Source organism: Myotis daubentonii, chromosome 21 (genome assembly GCF_963259705.1).
Source record: "Myotis daubentonii chromosome 21, mMyoDau2.1, whole genome shotgun sequence".
NCBI classification, from domain to species: domain Eukaryota; kingdom Metazoa; phylum Chordata; class Mammalia; order Chiroptera; family Vespertilionidae; genus Myotis; species Myotis daubentonii.
The window spans coordinates 435,856-451,100 of record NC_081860.1 but is presented as its reverse complement, the minus strand read 5'-3'; the positions used below and the strand labels follow the sequence as shown (position 1 = coordinate 451,100).

At 59.5% G+C, this 15,245-nt stretch overlaps 1 protein-coding gene across 1 annotated transcript; it reads right to left on the bottom strand.

Annotated features, from left to right (window-relative positions):
• Positions 1-307: 307 nt before the first annotated feature.
• Positions 308-14,515, bottom strand: CHRNA3 (cholinergic receptor nicotinic alpha 3 subunit). The gene is made up of 6 exons (XM_059677928.1): positions 14,274-14,515; positions 12,345-12,484; positions 12,196-12,240; positions 10,781-10,890; positions 4,111-5,116; positions 308-1,806 (listed from the first exon to the last, which is right to left on the bottom strand). The coding sequence occupies exons 1-6, from the start codon at positions 14,338-14,340 to the stop codon at positions 1,678-1,680; spliced, it is 1,497 nt and encodes a 498-aa protein (XP_059533911.1). The 5' UTR covers positions 14,341-14,515; the 3' UTR covers positions 308-1,677.
• Positions 14,516-15,245: the final 730 nt, after the last annotated feature.

The window sequence follows — 15,245 nt, the reverse complement described above, 5'->3', positions numbered from 1 at the left end:
TAGTGACCCGGCATGTGAAATAGTGCAGCCCCGCCCACCCACGCACGTCCTGCCCACCCGCCGCCCCACCTTGACACCCTAACCTCTTCACCCAGAGCTCGCGCCTGGCCCCGTCCCCGCCCCCTTCAGCCGGCTCTGGCCGCTTCAAGCCCCGCCCTCAGTCCCGAGAGTCACCCCGGGCTGGTCCCGCCTCCTCTGGGCCCCTCCCCACTTCCGCCCCATCTCCAGAGCAACGAGGCGGCTCCGTCCCACCACGCACGCAGCCTCCTGCTGAATGGTCGTTACGGCGTGAGGGCGTCACGACCACTAGCATATTAGCTCTTTATTTTAAAGGATTTTACCTTCCACTGTGAAATCATACAAGACAACTCCTATTCATTTCAGTCCCCTTGGCCACGTGTTCCACCACCAGTAGAACCATCTTCTATATAAATTGTAGTAACATCTCTTTATCTTTTTTTAATTATGTTTTTATTGATTTCAGAGAGAGGAAAGGAGAGGGAGAGATAGAAACATCCAGGATGAGAGAGAATCATGGACCGGCTGCTTCCTGCACGCCCCCCACTGGGGATGGAGCCTGCAACCCGGGCCTGTGCCCTGACCGGGAATCGAACCCTGACCTCCTGGTTCCTAGGTCGCCGCTCAACCCCTGGGCCTCATCTCTTTACCCTTGACCTTAGATGCGTCTGTGACGATGAAGCGAATCCCATTTTGAAAAGCATGTCGGTGGGTACTCCTGAATTGTTCTGTGAGAAAACCATCTTCTGAAACGGAAGGCAGCGTTCTGATTCTGTGTGAGCACATCCCACATTTTACACCCACGTACTGTTTCAGTTTTATCTCTTTCATTCCAGTTACAATCTGGGGGTTGCAAGGACTCTGGGAGGTAACCTAGTCATCACTGATGTTTCTCTCTCTCTCTCCCTCTCTCTCTTCCTCTCTGAATTCAATAAAAATATATTTAAAAGAAAGAAAAGAAAAAAACTTCAGGATTGGCTGGGCTGCTCGTATGGATTTCGTAGCTGTTTCTTCCTTTCTCTTTTTTTTAAGGTAGCTGTGATACAAACCCCAGGACACGCACCCACCCACCCAAGGGCCAGAGAGTAGCTCCTGTGACATCCCACCTCTGCCCATTTAGGCCCTTTTGGAAACTCACTCCCGAGCTCGGGACTGCACCCCGACAAATCATCAGCGTGGTTAGGTTTCCCCGTAAGACTCTTGCTGTCGCGTGGATCGCTGTGACGGGTGAGTCCGCCGGCTGTGGCTACCAGTTGCACCAAGACTGGAATAGCATTGTTCCTTTCTGTGCAGCAAGGAAGGCTTTGTAAATAAAACCTTAACATTTTGGGTCAAAAAGAAAGAAAGGAAGTAGAATGGTGGTTGGCAGGGGCCGGGGGTGGGGGGAAGGCAGTCACTGTTTAATGGGACGTATATGTGGTTTCAGGGTCACAGGATGGAAAGGGTTATGGGGCTCGATGGTGATGACGATTGCATAGCAGTGTGACCATTGGATACCACTGAGCTGTGCATGTGAAAAGGTTACGATGGTAAATTGTATGCTAAGGGTGTTTTATCACAAAAAAAAGGGCTTCTCCCCAGCTCCCCGCCTTCCCCCCCCCCACACCCAGTACCCCTCAGGCAGGTGCACAGGTCGGCGCCCAGGGGTCGTCCGGGCCATCAGGGGTCGTCCCGGGCCATCAGCGGCTGCAGGAACAGCCCGGCTGTCCCCAGGATGCACACCAGGATGAAAACCCACAGGAAAATGCGGTCGATCACCATGGCCACATACTTCCAGTCGTCTTGAATCTGGAAAAACACACACCCAATAATCAATAATCAATAATCAATAATCGAAAGAGGGGAAAAACAGCCCGCAGGAGAAGGCGGCGTGAATACATTTTCAATCCTGAGCACGTGATAGATACATTGCAGCAGCAGAAGCCGCTGTTCCCACCGAAACGCAGGACCCCCCTCCCCCCCCAGAGCAAGGGAGAGCGGGAGAGAGAGAGGAACATCAATGAGGAGAGAGAATCATTGGTCGGCAGTCCGAGGAAGTGTACCGTTCTCAGGTGTCCCTTTAGGCACCAGAAAAGCCGTACAAAACATCTGTCATGTTAAATCTCCTTTAAATGAGAAGTTTCTCCATGTGTACACAACCTATTTTGTCTTCCTTCTTTTTTTAAAAAAAAAACTTTTTTATTGATTTCAGAGAGAAAGGAAGACGGAGAGGGAGAAACATCCATGATGAGAGAGAACCATGGATCGGCTGCCTCCTGCACGCCCCGCACTCGGGGGTCGAGCCCGCAACCCGGGCCTGTGCCCTGACGGGCAATCGAACCGTGACCTCCTGGTTCATAGGTTGATGCTAACCACGGAGCCACACGGGCCAGGCCTTGACCGATTTCTTCTAAGTTGGATCCCAGCTTACAGTTTGTAAAGCCAGTTAACTGACTTCCGCCTCCGTGGAGGATTCCGGGTCCCTGTTAGAATAGCAGATACACTCTAACATCATCCACCTTTGGCTCACAGTTCTTGCCCAGTTTTAGATGTAATTTCCTCTAAACATCCATATCAGGGCAAGTCCCTCTTCACTCTCTCTCTCCCTCACCCACCACTCCCCCCCACCCCACCCCCAGCAATACCCAAATAATCAGATACCATCTTCAGTCCTAAGTCCAGAGTATCGTGACATTCTGTACGGTCAACAGAACAGGCTGGCATTCCGAAATAACTGCCTGATAATCAAGTGAAAAGATGGAAGACAGAGCAAGGCTCCTTGTCGACGCTATGGCTTCCACGGAGGCTGGAACGAGGAAGGGGGGTGGCACGTCCGTCCGTTAAGCGCCCAGACGGCGCACAACGCAAGGAAACCGTAATTGAATTGGAAGAAGAGAGAATCCATGAATCAACTGATTTAGAAGAAATAATCGCATAACAATGAGGCAGCACGGACGCGGTAATCTCGTTAAGGGGCCAAAATGGGGCTGGGAGACGGGATTCATGAGCGGCCATGACCGTGTCCTGCCGGTGACACTGAGGAGTCCTGGCTAAGGCCGGGATTAGGCTGCATTTGCCACCAGGTGCCTTATTTGAGGTCCGAAGAGCGGGGTTTGTATGTGCTTCCAGAACCAAATGGACCCTGTACAGGGGCTCCCTCCCGCTCCGCTGGCTGAGACCCCTCAGGCCTGGGAGACGGGGGTGGGAGGCAGGCGTGGAGGCAGCTTTGGGTACAGTCCCAGCTCCCCTCCTTTCTAGTCCGGAGAGTCTGGGTAAGTTACGCGACTTTCTTTTATTTTTTTAAAAAAATATGTTTCTATTGATTTCAGAGAAGAAGGGAGAGGGAGAGAGAGATAGAAACATCGATAATGAGAGAGAATCATTGGTTAGCTGCCTCCTGCACGCCCCCTCCTGGGATTCAGGCCTGAAACCCCGGGCATGTGCCCTGACGGGGAATCGAACCGTGACCTCCTGGTTTTGAGGTTGAGGCTCAACCATTGGGCCACACCAGCCAGGCCAAAGTCTAATTTCTTTTCTTTTCTTTTTCTTTTTTTAATATATTTTATTGATTTTTCACAGAGAGGAAGAGAGAGGGATAGAGAGCTAGAATCATCGATGAGAGAGAAACATCGATCAGCTGCCTCCTGCACGCCCCCTATTGGGGATGTGCCCGCAACCAAGGTACATGCCCTTGACCGGAATCGAACCTGGGACCCTTCAGTCCGAAGGCCGACGCTCTATCCACTGAGCCAAACCAGCTAGGGCCTAATTTCTTTTCTTTTTTTTAATATATATTTTTATTGATTTCGGAGAAGAAGGGAGAGGGAGTGAGAGAGAGAAACATCCATGATGAGAGAGAATCCTGGATCGGCTGCCTCCTGCACGCCCCACATTGGGGATGGAGCCCGCAACCCGGGCCTGTGCCCTGACCGGGAATCGAACCGGGACCTCCTGGTTCCTAAGTTGACGCTCAACCACTGACCCACACCGGCCGGGCCAGAGTCTAATTTCTTAACCCCGCCCTACGCCTTACCCCACAGGAACCCACACACATCTGCTGAGCGGATGACCGACCGCCGTATTAACACAATGCCCTCACACGCCCTTCCTTACCTCTCTGGCCTCATTCTGCGCCTTCATATTCTCCGCGATGTACCGGACGCTCTGGACGGCCTCCTTGATTTCCGGCGACAGGGCCGACAGCGAGAGCACGGCGTCCACGGAGTCGGTGCTGGAGCTCCGCGTGAGGTTGGCGGTGAAGTTGGAGATCTTCACCGAGCGGTGGTGGCGGCTGGCACCGCACGGCCCCTCCTGGCAGGGGCCGCCCTCCTTGCCGTCCTTGGACCCCGGGCGACGGCGGAAGCAGTTGAGGTTGGCGAACTCGGCGCTGGCGCCGCCGCCGCCGCCCTCACCGCCCGCCGGCCTGGCCATGAACATGACCCGGGGCAGCGCCTGCAGGAACACGGTCTTCACCCAGGCGGGCATGGTGTGCGTGGTGGGCGTCCGGTAGTGCACGTTGAGCACGAAGACCGTGATGACGATGGAGAGCGTGACGAAGATCATGGTGAACAGCAGGTACTCGCCGATGAGCGGGATGACCAGCGAGGTGGACGGGATGGTCTCGGTGATGACCAGCAGGAAGACGGTGAGGGAGAGCAGCACGGAGATGCAGAGCGTCACCTTCTCGCCGCAGTCGGAGGGCAGGTAGAAGACGAGCACGGTGAGGAAGGAGATGAGCAGGCAGGGGATGATGAGGTTGATGGTGTAGAAGAGGGGCAGCCGCCGGATGTACAGCGAGTAGGTGATGTCCTGGTAGATCTCCTCGCAGCAGTTGTACTTGATGTCGTGCTTGTAGCCCGGGGCGCGGATGATGGCCCACTCGCCGCTCTCCCAGTAGTCCTTGAGGTTCATGGAGGAGCCGACCAGGACCAGCTCGATCTTGGCCTTGTCGTAGGACCAGGAGCCGAACTTCATGGAGCAGTTCTGGTAGTCGAAGGGGAAGTAGGTGACGTCGATCTTGCAGGAGCTCTTGAAGATGGCCGGGGGGATCCAGGTCACCTCGCCCGTGTGCTTGACCAGGGCTTTGGTCTTGTCGTCCACCTGGAAGTCCCCCATGGCGCTACGGGGAGAGAGGCGGGGCCCGGTCACGGCACACGCGGGCCGGCCAGCTCGCGGGACGGTCGAGCTCAGAGCGCCGGGACGTCCACCCATGTCCCGAGGGGGGACCCTGGAGCCCCGGACTCCCCCCCCGCCCCCCGCCCCGGCCACACACACCGTCTGACACCCTCATCGCGCCTCGAGGGGGTCGCTGGCTCATCCCACCGCACACAGCGCCTGTTGCATCGAGACACCCCAAGTGCCCCTTCTCTTGAAGGAGAGAAACAGGATGAAAGTTTGGATTCTCAACCCCTGAGCCACACCAGCCGGGTCTGTAAGTAAATTCTTACCGGAACACACAGCCATCCCCACGCGTCTATGGCCTAATGGCGACTTTTTTGTTTGTTTGTTAATCCTCACCCGAGGATATTTTCCCATTGATTTTTAGAGAGAGCGGAAGGGAGGGGGAGAGACGCAGAGAGAGACACATCGATGGGTTGCCTCCCCCACACGCCCCCGACCACGGCCGGGGATGGAGCCTGCAACCAAGGTACGTGCCCTGGACCGGAATCGAACCCGGACCCTTTAGTCCGGGGGCCGACACTCTGTCCACTGAGCCAAACCGGCTAGGGCTGTCTATGGCTACCTTTAAAAAATATATGTTTTTATTGATTTCAGAGAGGAAGAGAGAGAGAGAGAGAGAAACACCAATGATGAGAATCATTTACTGACTGCCTCCTGCATGCCCCCTACTGGGGATGGAGCCCGCAACCCGGGCCTGTGCCCCGACCGGGAATCGAACCGTGACCTCCCGGTTTATGGGTCAACCAACGCTCAACCACGGAGCCCCGCCGGCCGGGCCGACCCCCTCGTTTTACTGAAGAGGAAACAGAAGCTCAGGGAACAGGATCGAGCTGCAGAGCTGGTGGCAGAGCCGTGACCACCCAGGACTCGGGTCCCAGGTGAGGAGGCCCTAACCCCGTGGGCTCCAGGGCCAGGTGTTGGCGAGAAGCCGGTCTCGGTGGCGGACGCACATCCTGCTGTTTTCCAGGGACCCCTGTCACCGGAGGCCTGTGTGCCGACCGGCAGGGTCAGCAGCCCGTCTCTGCCACCAGGGGGCAGAGAGGACCCGGCCTGGGCCTGGGATCGGGCTCAGCGCCAGCCAGGGGGGCACTGGGTAAGCATCGCTGACTGAGCGAATGACCAGGAAATAAGGGACGATCTCCGGTCACAGGGTGATGGGGGGCGGGGGGGGGTGCCTCTGCCTCTGAGCCACTGTGCTCTGAGCAGGGGGGTCGATTGGAGGAAGGAAGGGCAGACAGGCTGCAAGTGAGCAGCTGTAGGAGCTGAGGGCTCCAACGGGGAGAGCGTGCAGAGGGTAGGGGAGAGCGTGCGGAGGGTAGGGGAGAGCGTGCGGAGGGTAGGGGAGAGCGTGCGGAGGGTAGGGGAGAGCGTGGCGGCATTCGTGTTCTTGTAATCCTCACCGGAGGATGTTTCCTATTGATTTTTTAAAAAAATATATTTATTATTGATGTCAGAGAGGAAGGGAGAGGAAGAGAGAGAGAGAAACATCCATGAGGAGAGAGAATCAGGGATCAGCTGCCTCCTGCACGCCCCACACTGGGGATGGAGCCCGCAACCTGGGCTTGTGCCCCTGACTGGAATCGAACCTGGGACCTTTGAGTCCGCAGGCCGACATTCTATCCACTGAGCCACACAAGCCAGGGATCCATTGATTTTTTTTAAACAGAGTGGAAGGGAGGGAGGAGAGAGAGAGAAAGACACAGAGAGAGAGAAACATGGACATGAGAGAAATACATCGATTGTTGCCTCCCGCTGGAGCCCCAACTGGGGCCAGGGATCAAACCTGCAACCAAGGTACGTCCCCTTGACCAGGAATCGAACCCGGGACCCTCTGGTCTGAGGTCCAGTGCTCTAACTACTGGGAAACACCAGCCAGGGCAGCATTCGTGTTTCACTCCCTCCAGATTCCCTCAGAAATGCAGGGCAACTGGGATAGCAACAGGCAAAACCTCCCGCCTGCATCGTCCACGCAGGTGACACGGAACCCCCTGAACCTCAGACTATGATGAGCGTGTGGGGCTGAACCCCCACCGCCATCAGGACCTGCATGGGAACATGTGGGGTTAGCTGCGGGTGGAGGTCGCAGGGGGCAGAGAAAAGGGGGTTCTCCTGTCCTGGGGGCCCCAGGTGGAAATCACCGAGAAGTTTCTGCCCCTCAAAAACTGGACCCTACTCTGCAATGAATCGTCAGCACGTGAAACAAAGAGGGCAGTTTGTGGGAGGGAACAGAGACAGCAGGGCCTGGCGGGGTGTGGCTCAGTGGTCGAGCATCAACCTGTGAACCAGGAGGTCAGGGTTCAATTCCCGGTCAAGGGCACAGGCCTGGGTTGCAGGCTTGATCCTCAGCGGGGGGCCGTGCAGGAGGCAGCCGATCCATGATTCTCTCTCATCATTGATGTTTCTATCTCTCCCCCTTCCTCTCTGAAATAGATATTTTAAAAAAAGATATATATTTTTAAAAATGATATCTATATATATAAAAGGCTAATATGCAAAGTGTCCCTTGGGAGTTTGACCAGGAGACTGGGAGTTGGATCGCTTGCTATGATGTGCTGACCACCAGGAGGCGGTGCAGAACAAAGGAAGGCCCCTGCTGGCAGCCGAAAGGCCCCAATCGGCCCTAATGGCTGGCCAGGCCTAGGGACCCTACCTGTGCATGAATTTCGTGCACCGGGCCTCTAGTATAAGATATAGCTTTTAAAAAAAATTAAAAAAAGACAAAGGAAAAATATCTCTTGGTGACCCAAGCGAAAAGAACAGCCCCCTGACACGTAAGCTGACGACACATCCCAGCGCGTCTAGGGCAGCCCTGGTTGCCTCTTGGCCCTGGGACACCGATGAATAGTGGCCACTTTCTCTCCCCAGAGTCGCCCGGTGTTACAAGAACAAGAGAATCGGACCGGCATCAGGGTTTGACATCCGCACTTTGCACCAGGACCCGAGTCTTAAAGGCTTCCACGGGAGGAAAAAAGAGGAACCAAGGGTGTCGTGTCAGGTGAGTCACCGCAAAGCGATATCTAAAAAGGCCGCCCTGAGTGACGAACGGGTGAGAACTCAGGGCGCGTTCTGTGCACCCCCTGAGGATTGCGTCGGAGAGTGGATTTCAGAAAACAAAGGTGATCGAGAAACGTTGGCATGAGAAGGTAAATGCTGCCCTGGCCGGTGTGGCTCAGTGGATAGAGCGTCGGCCTGCGGACTGAAGGGTCCCGGGTTCGATTCCGGTCAAGGGCATGGACCTGGGTTGCGGGCACATCCCCAGTGGGGGGCGTGCAGGAGGCAGCTGATCAATGTTTCTCTCTCATCGACGTTTCTAACTCTCTATCCCTCTCCCTTCCTCTCTGTAAAAAATCAATTAAAAAATATTTTTTTAAAAAAAGAAGGTAAACACAGAGAAACCCTCCAGGGAGGCCCAGCCCCGAGAAGCCCGAGTTCTGACGGGAAGAGACGAGCTGGATGCTTTTCTCTAAATGTTATTTCCGGCCTCAGAGTCTAAGGAAATGACTTCTGCTCTTTCCTTCTCCCAAACCCAGTCTGAAGCGCCCACCAGGTCTCTCGGTGCCGTTGCAAGCACACATCCTACAGGTCCCCGTACGCCCGAGATTTCCGGGAAGAAAACCACTGTGACATTTAAGTCGTGAGATTAAAAATTCTGCCTGTGTCCTTTATTTGTTTTTTAATTTTTTAAAAATTGATGTCAGAGAGGAAGGGGAGGGAGAGGGAGAGAGAGAGAGAGAGAAAAACATCCATGATGAGAGAGAATCATGGATCAGCTGCCTCCTGCACGCCCCACACTGGGGATGGAGCCTGCGACTCGGGCCTGTGCCCTGACCGGGAATCGAACCCAGACCTCCTGGTTCATAGGTTGACACTCCACCACTGAGCCACCCACACTGACTGGGTAGAATCATGCAATTTTGAATGTTGTGTTTGTTTTTTCTTGAGAAAACAGGAAATAAAACACGGACCAATTCTTGGAGTGGGTAAAGATCCCCCTCTTTTTAGCCAATGACCAGAAAGCGGGATGCAGCCAAAAACAGCTTCCCCAGCCCTGATAGTAACAGGGAAATATATCCGTGTGTACGGATACGACGTAAAAACCTAAACACAAAATGCTTTTTTTTACTCATTAAGATCAGATTGGACCATATCTATAGGAAAAACGCTGAACAGTACGACTAGAGATAAGGCACAGGTGGAAAAGTGATGTTTCCCACACCCAGGAACGGACCAGCACAAACTGTCAATGATCAGTGAGCACCTATGTCTGCCTCGTCGTGGGGCGTACGTGTGGGGACTGTCAGCTTTTTAGGAAAGACAGGTGCCACCACTGGCAGGTTCGGAACGGCAGAGGTGGGCCCTAGCCTGTGTGGCTAAGTGGATAGAGCGCTGGCCTGTGGACTGAAGGGTCCCGGGTTCGATTCTGGTCAAGGGCACGTGCCCGGGTTTTGGGCTCGATCCCCAGTGTGGGGCGTGCAGGAGGCAGCCGGTCCATGATTCTCTCTCATCATGGTTGTTTCTCTCTCTCCCTCTCCCTTCCTCTCTGAAATCAATAAAAATATATTTAAAACAAATGAACAAACAAAGAACGGCAGGGGAGGGACCTCAGAGGCTCCCTGAAGCAGGTGGGGAGGTGCATGGGGAGAGAGGGTCAGGGGGTAGGACTGGTCATCAGGCGAGCAGAACGCCTCCTTCCTGACCTGCAGGAACGGTGGGTCCCTCGGAGGGCGGTGGTGGCAGGTGCCACCCCCCATGGAGTCCCCCTCCCCGCCCTCGCTCTGCCCCCTCCCCGCCCTTGCTCTACCCCCTCCCTGCCCTCGCTCTGTCCCCTCCCCGCCCTCGCTCTGCCCCCTCCCCGCCCTCGCTCTGCCCCCTCCCTGCCCTCGTTCTACCCCCTCCCCGCCCTCGCTCTGCCCCCTCCCCGCCCTCGCTCTGCCCCCTCCCTGCCCTCGCTCTGCCCCCTCCCTGCCCTCGCTCTACCCCCTCCCTGCCCTCGCTCTGTCCCCTCCCCGCCCTCGCTCTGCCCCCTCCCTGCCCTCGCTCTACCCCCTCCCTGCCCTCGCTCTGTCCCCTCCCTGCCCTCGCTCTGTCCCCTCCCCGCCCTCGCTCTGCCCCCTCCCCGCCCTCGCTCTGCCCCCTCCCCGCCCTCGCTCTGTCCCCTCCCTGCCCTCGCTCTGTCCCCTCCCCGCCCTCGCTCTGCCCCCTCCCCGCCCTCGCTCTGCCCCCTCCCCGCCCTCGCTCTGTCCCCTCCCTGCCCTCGCTCTGTCCCCTCCCCGCCCTCGCTCTACCCCCTCCCCGCCCTCGCTCTGTCCCCTCCCCGCCCTCGCTCTGTCCCCTCCCTGCCCTCGCTCTACCCCCTCCCTGCCCTCGCTCTACCCCCTCCCTGCCCTCGCTCTACCCCCTCCCTGCCCTCGCTCTCCCCCCTCCCCCGCCCTCGCTCTGACCTGCAGTTGCACGTTTGGATGTTAGAGCCCAGGCCTGTCTGCCCGGAGGCACAGCCATCTCCAGAGGCAGGCGCAGTGGGTGCTCAGCAAACGCCTGTGGGGGAGCCAGGGGACGGGCCCCATCGGCGAGGGAAAGGCCGGGAGGGCGGGCGCCCCCTTACTTGTTGTAGAGCACGATGTCCGGCTTCCAGATCTTCTGGGCGGGGACGCGCAGGAACTCCGCCCCGTCGTAGTCCGCGGGGTCCCACTTCAGCTTGTAGTCGTTCCAGATCTGGGGGCGGGGGGGTGGGGGGGGGACCGGGTGGTTTACTTCTCTCTGCGCCACCCGCCCTGGCGACTCCCCACCCCGCCCCGTGTCAGCGGGGAGAGCCCTGGGCTGCGGGCGCAGGCCGCCCCCCTGCCAATCGTGTGAGGACCTCCAGCGCTGCCTCTCACCAGGTCTGGTCCGTGTGTGCTGTGTTTTTAAAAATATATTTTTAGCCCTGACCGGTGTGGCTCAGTGGATAGAGCGCCGGCCTGCGGACTGAAGGGTCCCAGGTTCGATCCCCGTCAAGGGCATGTACCTGGGTTGCGGGCACATCCCCAGTAGGGGGCGTGCAGGAGGCAGCCGATCAATGCTTCTCTCTTATCGATGTTTCTAACTATCCCTCTCCCTTCTCTATAAAAAAAATCAATAAAATATATTTTTAAAAATTATTGCTTTCAGACAGGAAGGGAGAGGGAGAGAGAGATAGAAACATCAGTGATGAGAGAGGGTCATGGATTGGCCGCCTCCTGCACACCCCACACTGGGGATCGAGCCCACAACCCGGGCCTGTGCCCTGACCGGGAATCGAACCCTGACCTCCTGGTTCCTAGGTCAAGGCTCAACCACTGAGCCACACCGGCCGGGCTGAGCTAGGGAGTTGACATCCTTCCCCACCAGGTCCCCCAAACAGGGTGGCAGACGCACACAGCACCCAGGTTGAGCGGGGCTGGTGTCTGAAGGGCTTTGGGGAGAGCACCCACGACCCCCTCGGGGCCCAAGAGGTGCCGGGTGCAGAGGCTGGGAGACCTGGTCCTGAGCCCCTGAGGGGAGAGCGTGTGCGTGGGGGCCCCGCGTGGGCACTGGGCCCTCCCGGCTTCCCAGGCGCCTGGAGGAGGCTCGCCAGCGGGTGGGTGGAAGGTCGCGGTCAGGCCAGAGCGTTATCGGTCCAGGTCTCGGCCGGGCCTCCCTGGGGAGGGCACGGGGCGGGGGGGGGGGGGGGGGGGAGACGAGGTCTTTGTCCTCCATCGGAGCTGGGGGCCCCCACCTCCCAGCCAACAACGACCCCAGCGTCTGATTCCGACTTCAGGAGGAGCTTTTGGCAAGAGGAAGGGAAGGAGGTGGCCTTAGCCCGCCCTAGAGCCGGGGGCCAGGCCTGCAGGCCCCGGTCTGTCCCATCTGGGCCCTGCAGTGCTTGGGGGGGGCGGGGGGGGGGGCTTCACCTTGGGCCCCAGGCCCAACCCTCCATGGGCCCCAGGCCGGGTCTGCAGAAAGGACGCGAGCAGAGCAGTCGCCCCCAGGGGCAGCAGCGCGCAGGGCCTGGCCACTTACCTGCTTGAGCCACAGGTTGGTCTCCATGATCTGGTTGACCTCATCCTGGAAAGGTAGACGAGGGGGGTGGGTGCAGGGCCACAGCCGGGCCCTGGGGAGGGCTCCCCCACGCCCCGCGCCCCACGGCCACGGCCCCGGCCGGCACTCACCACCTTCACCAGCTGGGACATGGACACCTCGAACTGGATGATGACGGCGTCGGACACGTTGGCCACGGGCCGGATGATCTCGTTGTAGTCCTGGAACAGCCGCTCGAACAGGCGGTGCTCGGCCTCCGAGCCGCGGGCCCCTGAGGGGAGGCGCCCGTCAGACCCGTGTCCCCTCGCCGGGACCCCCCCCCCCCAAAAAAATAGCCTCCTCTGCACCCGGGGCGGGGGTGACACCGGAACGTTCGGCCAAGCCTGGGTTCTGGGTGTGGAGAGCTCTGGTGCGTGTGCTGACCAACTCCCTGTGGGCTGTGTGACCTTAGGGAAGTCTCCACCTCTCTGAACCTCAGCTGCTTTCTCTGTGATAACAAAGGCTGTGAATGTGTCCGCGCTGTAGGGTTGTTACAGGGAGGGGTGGGGGGGCTCAGCTCCGGCGGCTATGGTCAGAGCCCAGGTGCGCTCCTCGTCCTCTCTGCTGTGATGGGGCAGGTGCGGGGTCCACACAGGCACAGCCGCTGGCTGCTTCCGGACGGAGATGACCCAGGGCCCCCTGGCCCCCACCCCGGGCCAGGTGTGCCCCCTCCCAGCCTCCCGGGGGATGGGGGGGCTGCAGCCCAGGCCCCGGGCTCCCCTCTGTCCCACGCGGGACCCTGTCAGGGTCTGGCCGCCAACCCTCTTACGTAGAAGTTGGGCACCTACATGGCCCCGTGGGTCTTAGACTGTGAGCCAGGGTTCCTGCGGATGCCGCCCTCACACCCTGGTCGGAGACACCCCTAAACTCTCTGAAGCCCTCGGGGACCCCTTCACATCCCAGGATATTTTCCCATTGACTTTTAGAGAGAGGAAGGGAGAGGGGAGAGAGAGAGAGAGAGAGAGAGAGAGAGAGAGAGGAGAGAGAGAGAGAAGAGAGAGAGAGAGAGAGAGAGAGAGAGGAGAGAGAGAGAGACAGAGAGAGAGAGACAGAGAGAGAGAGAGAGAGAGAGAGAGACAGAGAGAGAGAGAGAGAGAGAGAGAGAGAGAGAGAGAGAGAGAGAGAGAGAGATGGATTGGTTGCCTCCAGCATGCACCCAGACTGGGGCGAGGGGGGGCGGGGGGGATCAAACCTGCAACTGAGGTATGCGCGCCCTTGACCGGAGTTGAACCCGGGACCCTTTGGTCCACGGCCTGATGCTCTGTCCACCGAACCAAACCGGCCAGGGCCGCCCCAGGCACCTCGAGTCCCCTGCCTGCTGCTTCCCACTTAGAATTTGGGGAGCCGGGAGGGGAACCCTGGTGAAGTCCCAGTTTCTCCGGGTCTAGAAACGCGATGGTGCCTGCCCCCTTCCCGTCCCCCCTGTCCCCCCCATGAAGAAGGGGCTCCAGGAGCCGGGGGGGGGGGGGGGAGGGGGGTGCCAGGCGCTCTGAGCGGCGGGGGCCTCAGCATGGAGGTGGCAGGAGCGGCGGCTCTGAGCGCACGGCCACCTCGCGTCCCCTCTCTTCCCCATCCACCCCCCACCCCGCGACCCTGCCAAACCCTCGCCCACTCCTACCACCGCCCCCCCCCACCCCCAGGCCAGAGACTCCTGGCGACGGGTCCTGGCCGTTTCCCTGCGACATGGCAGAGGCGGGGCGCGCGCTCGGGCGCAGCGGGGAGAAAGCAGGAGGGGGGGCCGGCGCGCAAGCTTTTCACCCCATCATCCCCCTCCCTACACCCGGCCCGAACCGCCTGCCCCCTCCCCAGGGAGCCCAACAGTCGTCCCCTCTCTGCCTCGGTTTCTCCACGTTTAGGGGCCACGATGCAGACGGTGGAGCCGACGCCACTGCCGAGCCAGCGCTCCGGGCGGAGGCCGAGGAGGCAGCGCCCACGGGGAAGGCGCGTCCCCGACCCCCTCCTCGCCCCGCTCCCCCGCTCGGACTTCGGGGCGCCCGTCCCGCGGCCTCCCCCGCGCTTACCCGGGAGCAGCAGCAGCAGCAGCAGCACAAGTGGGTGCGCCCCGCGCGAGGGAGCGCCCATGGCCATGCGTCCGGCTGCCCGGAGACCCGGAGCAAGCGACCGGGAGCGGATTCGGGGGGGAGGAGGCAGCCGAGGCCCGTGGGGCTCCCCGCGCGCCGGCCGCTCGGAGACAAAGGGGGCGGGGAGCGCGGGGCTCGGGTGGTTCCCAGCCTCCTGCCCGCCCCGCCCGCGGCGCCCCGGGGAGTCGGGTCGGGCGCTGGGGGGGCGCGGGGGGATGCGCTGGGGCTGGGGCTGGCGCTGGGGTGGTGCGGGATGCGGCCGCGCCGGCCAATCAGAGCGCGGACCCGACGGACCCGCCCCGCCCCGCCCCGCCCGCCCGCGGGGAGCTGGGCAGCCGGGCTGGGAGGGCGCACCACGTGGGATCCTGTGCCCTGCGCGCCCCGCGCGTCCCCGCCTCGGGTGGCTGCCCCGCCGTCCTCCCCCCCTCCCCCAGGGCCCCTCACGCACCTCGGAAGGAGGCCGCGGGGTCTTGGCGCGATGAAGTCACTGTTGGGCATTGGAGGTGCGATCCCGCTCAGCGGTTCTCAACCTGTGGGTCGCGACCCCTTTAAATCCATCCTGCATATCAGGTATTTCCATGACGATTCATAACAGTAACAACACGACAGTGATGAAGTAGCCACGAAAATAATTTTATAGTTGGGGGTCCCCACAGCATGAGGAGCTGTATGAAAGGGTCGCGGCGTCAGGAAGGTTGAGAACCACTGATGGGCTACTTGGTTTTGGGGATCCCTTCGCGCGCGGGAGGCGGGGGATCCGAGGCAGCCGAGGTCGCGTTCGTGGGGACCCGAATGGTTGCGGCTCCGCCAGGGGTTCCTGGAGGTTTGCTATGCGGTTGAGGATGTTTGAAATGCCTGCTCTTAGGAAGTGAGACGAAAGAAGGAAAAATACCGGCGTTGCTCACTGGTTGA

Excerpts from the sequence above, each read along its gene's own strand:
- CHRNA3 (XM_059677928.1), bottom strand. The coding sequence starts at position 14,340 with ATGGCCATGGGCGCTCCCTCGCGCGGGGCGCACCCACTTGTGCTGCTG. Across the intron at positions 10,891-12,195 it reads CCAACCTGTGGCTCAAGCAG|ATCTGGAACGACTACAAGCT; the intron begins GTAAGTGGCCAG and ends CCCCGCCCCCAG. Across the intron at positions 5,117-10,780 it reads GACATCGTGCTCTACAACAA|CGCCATGGGGGACTTCCAGG; the intron begins GTAAGGGGGCGC and ends CTCTCCCCGTAG.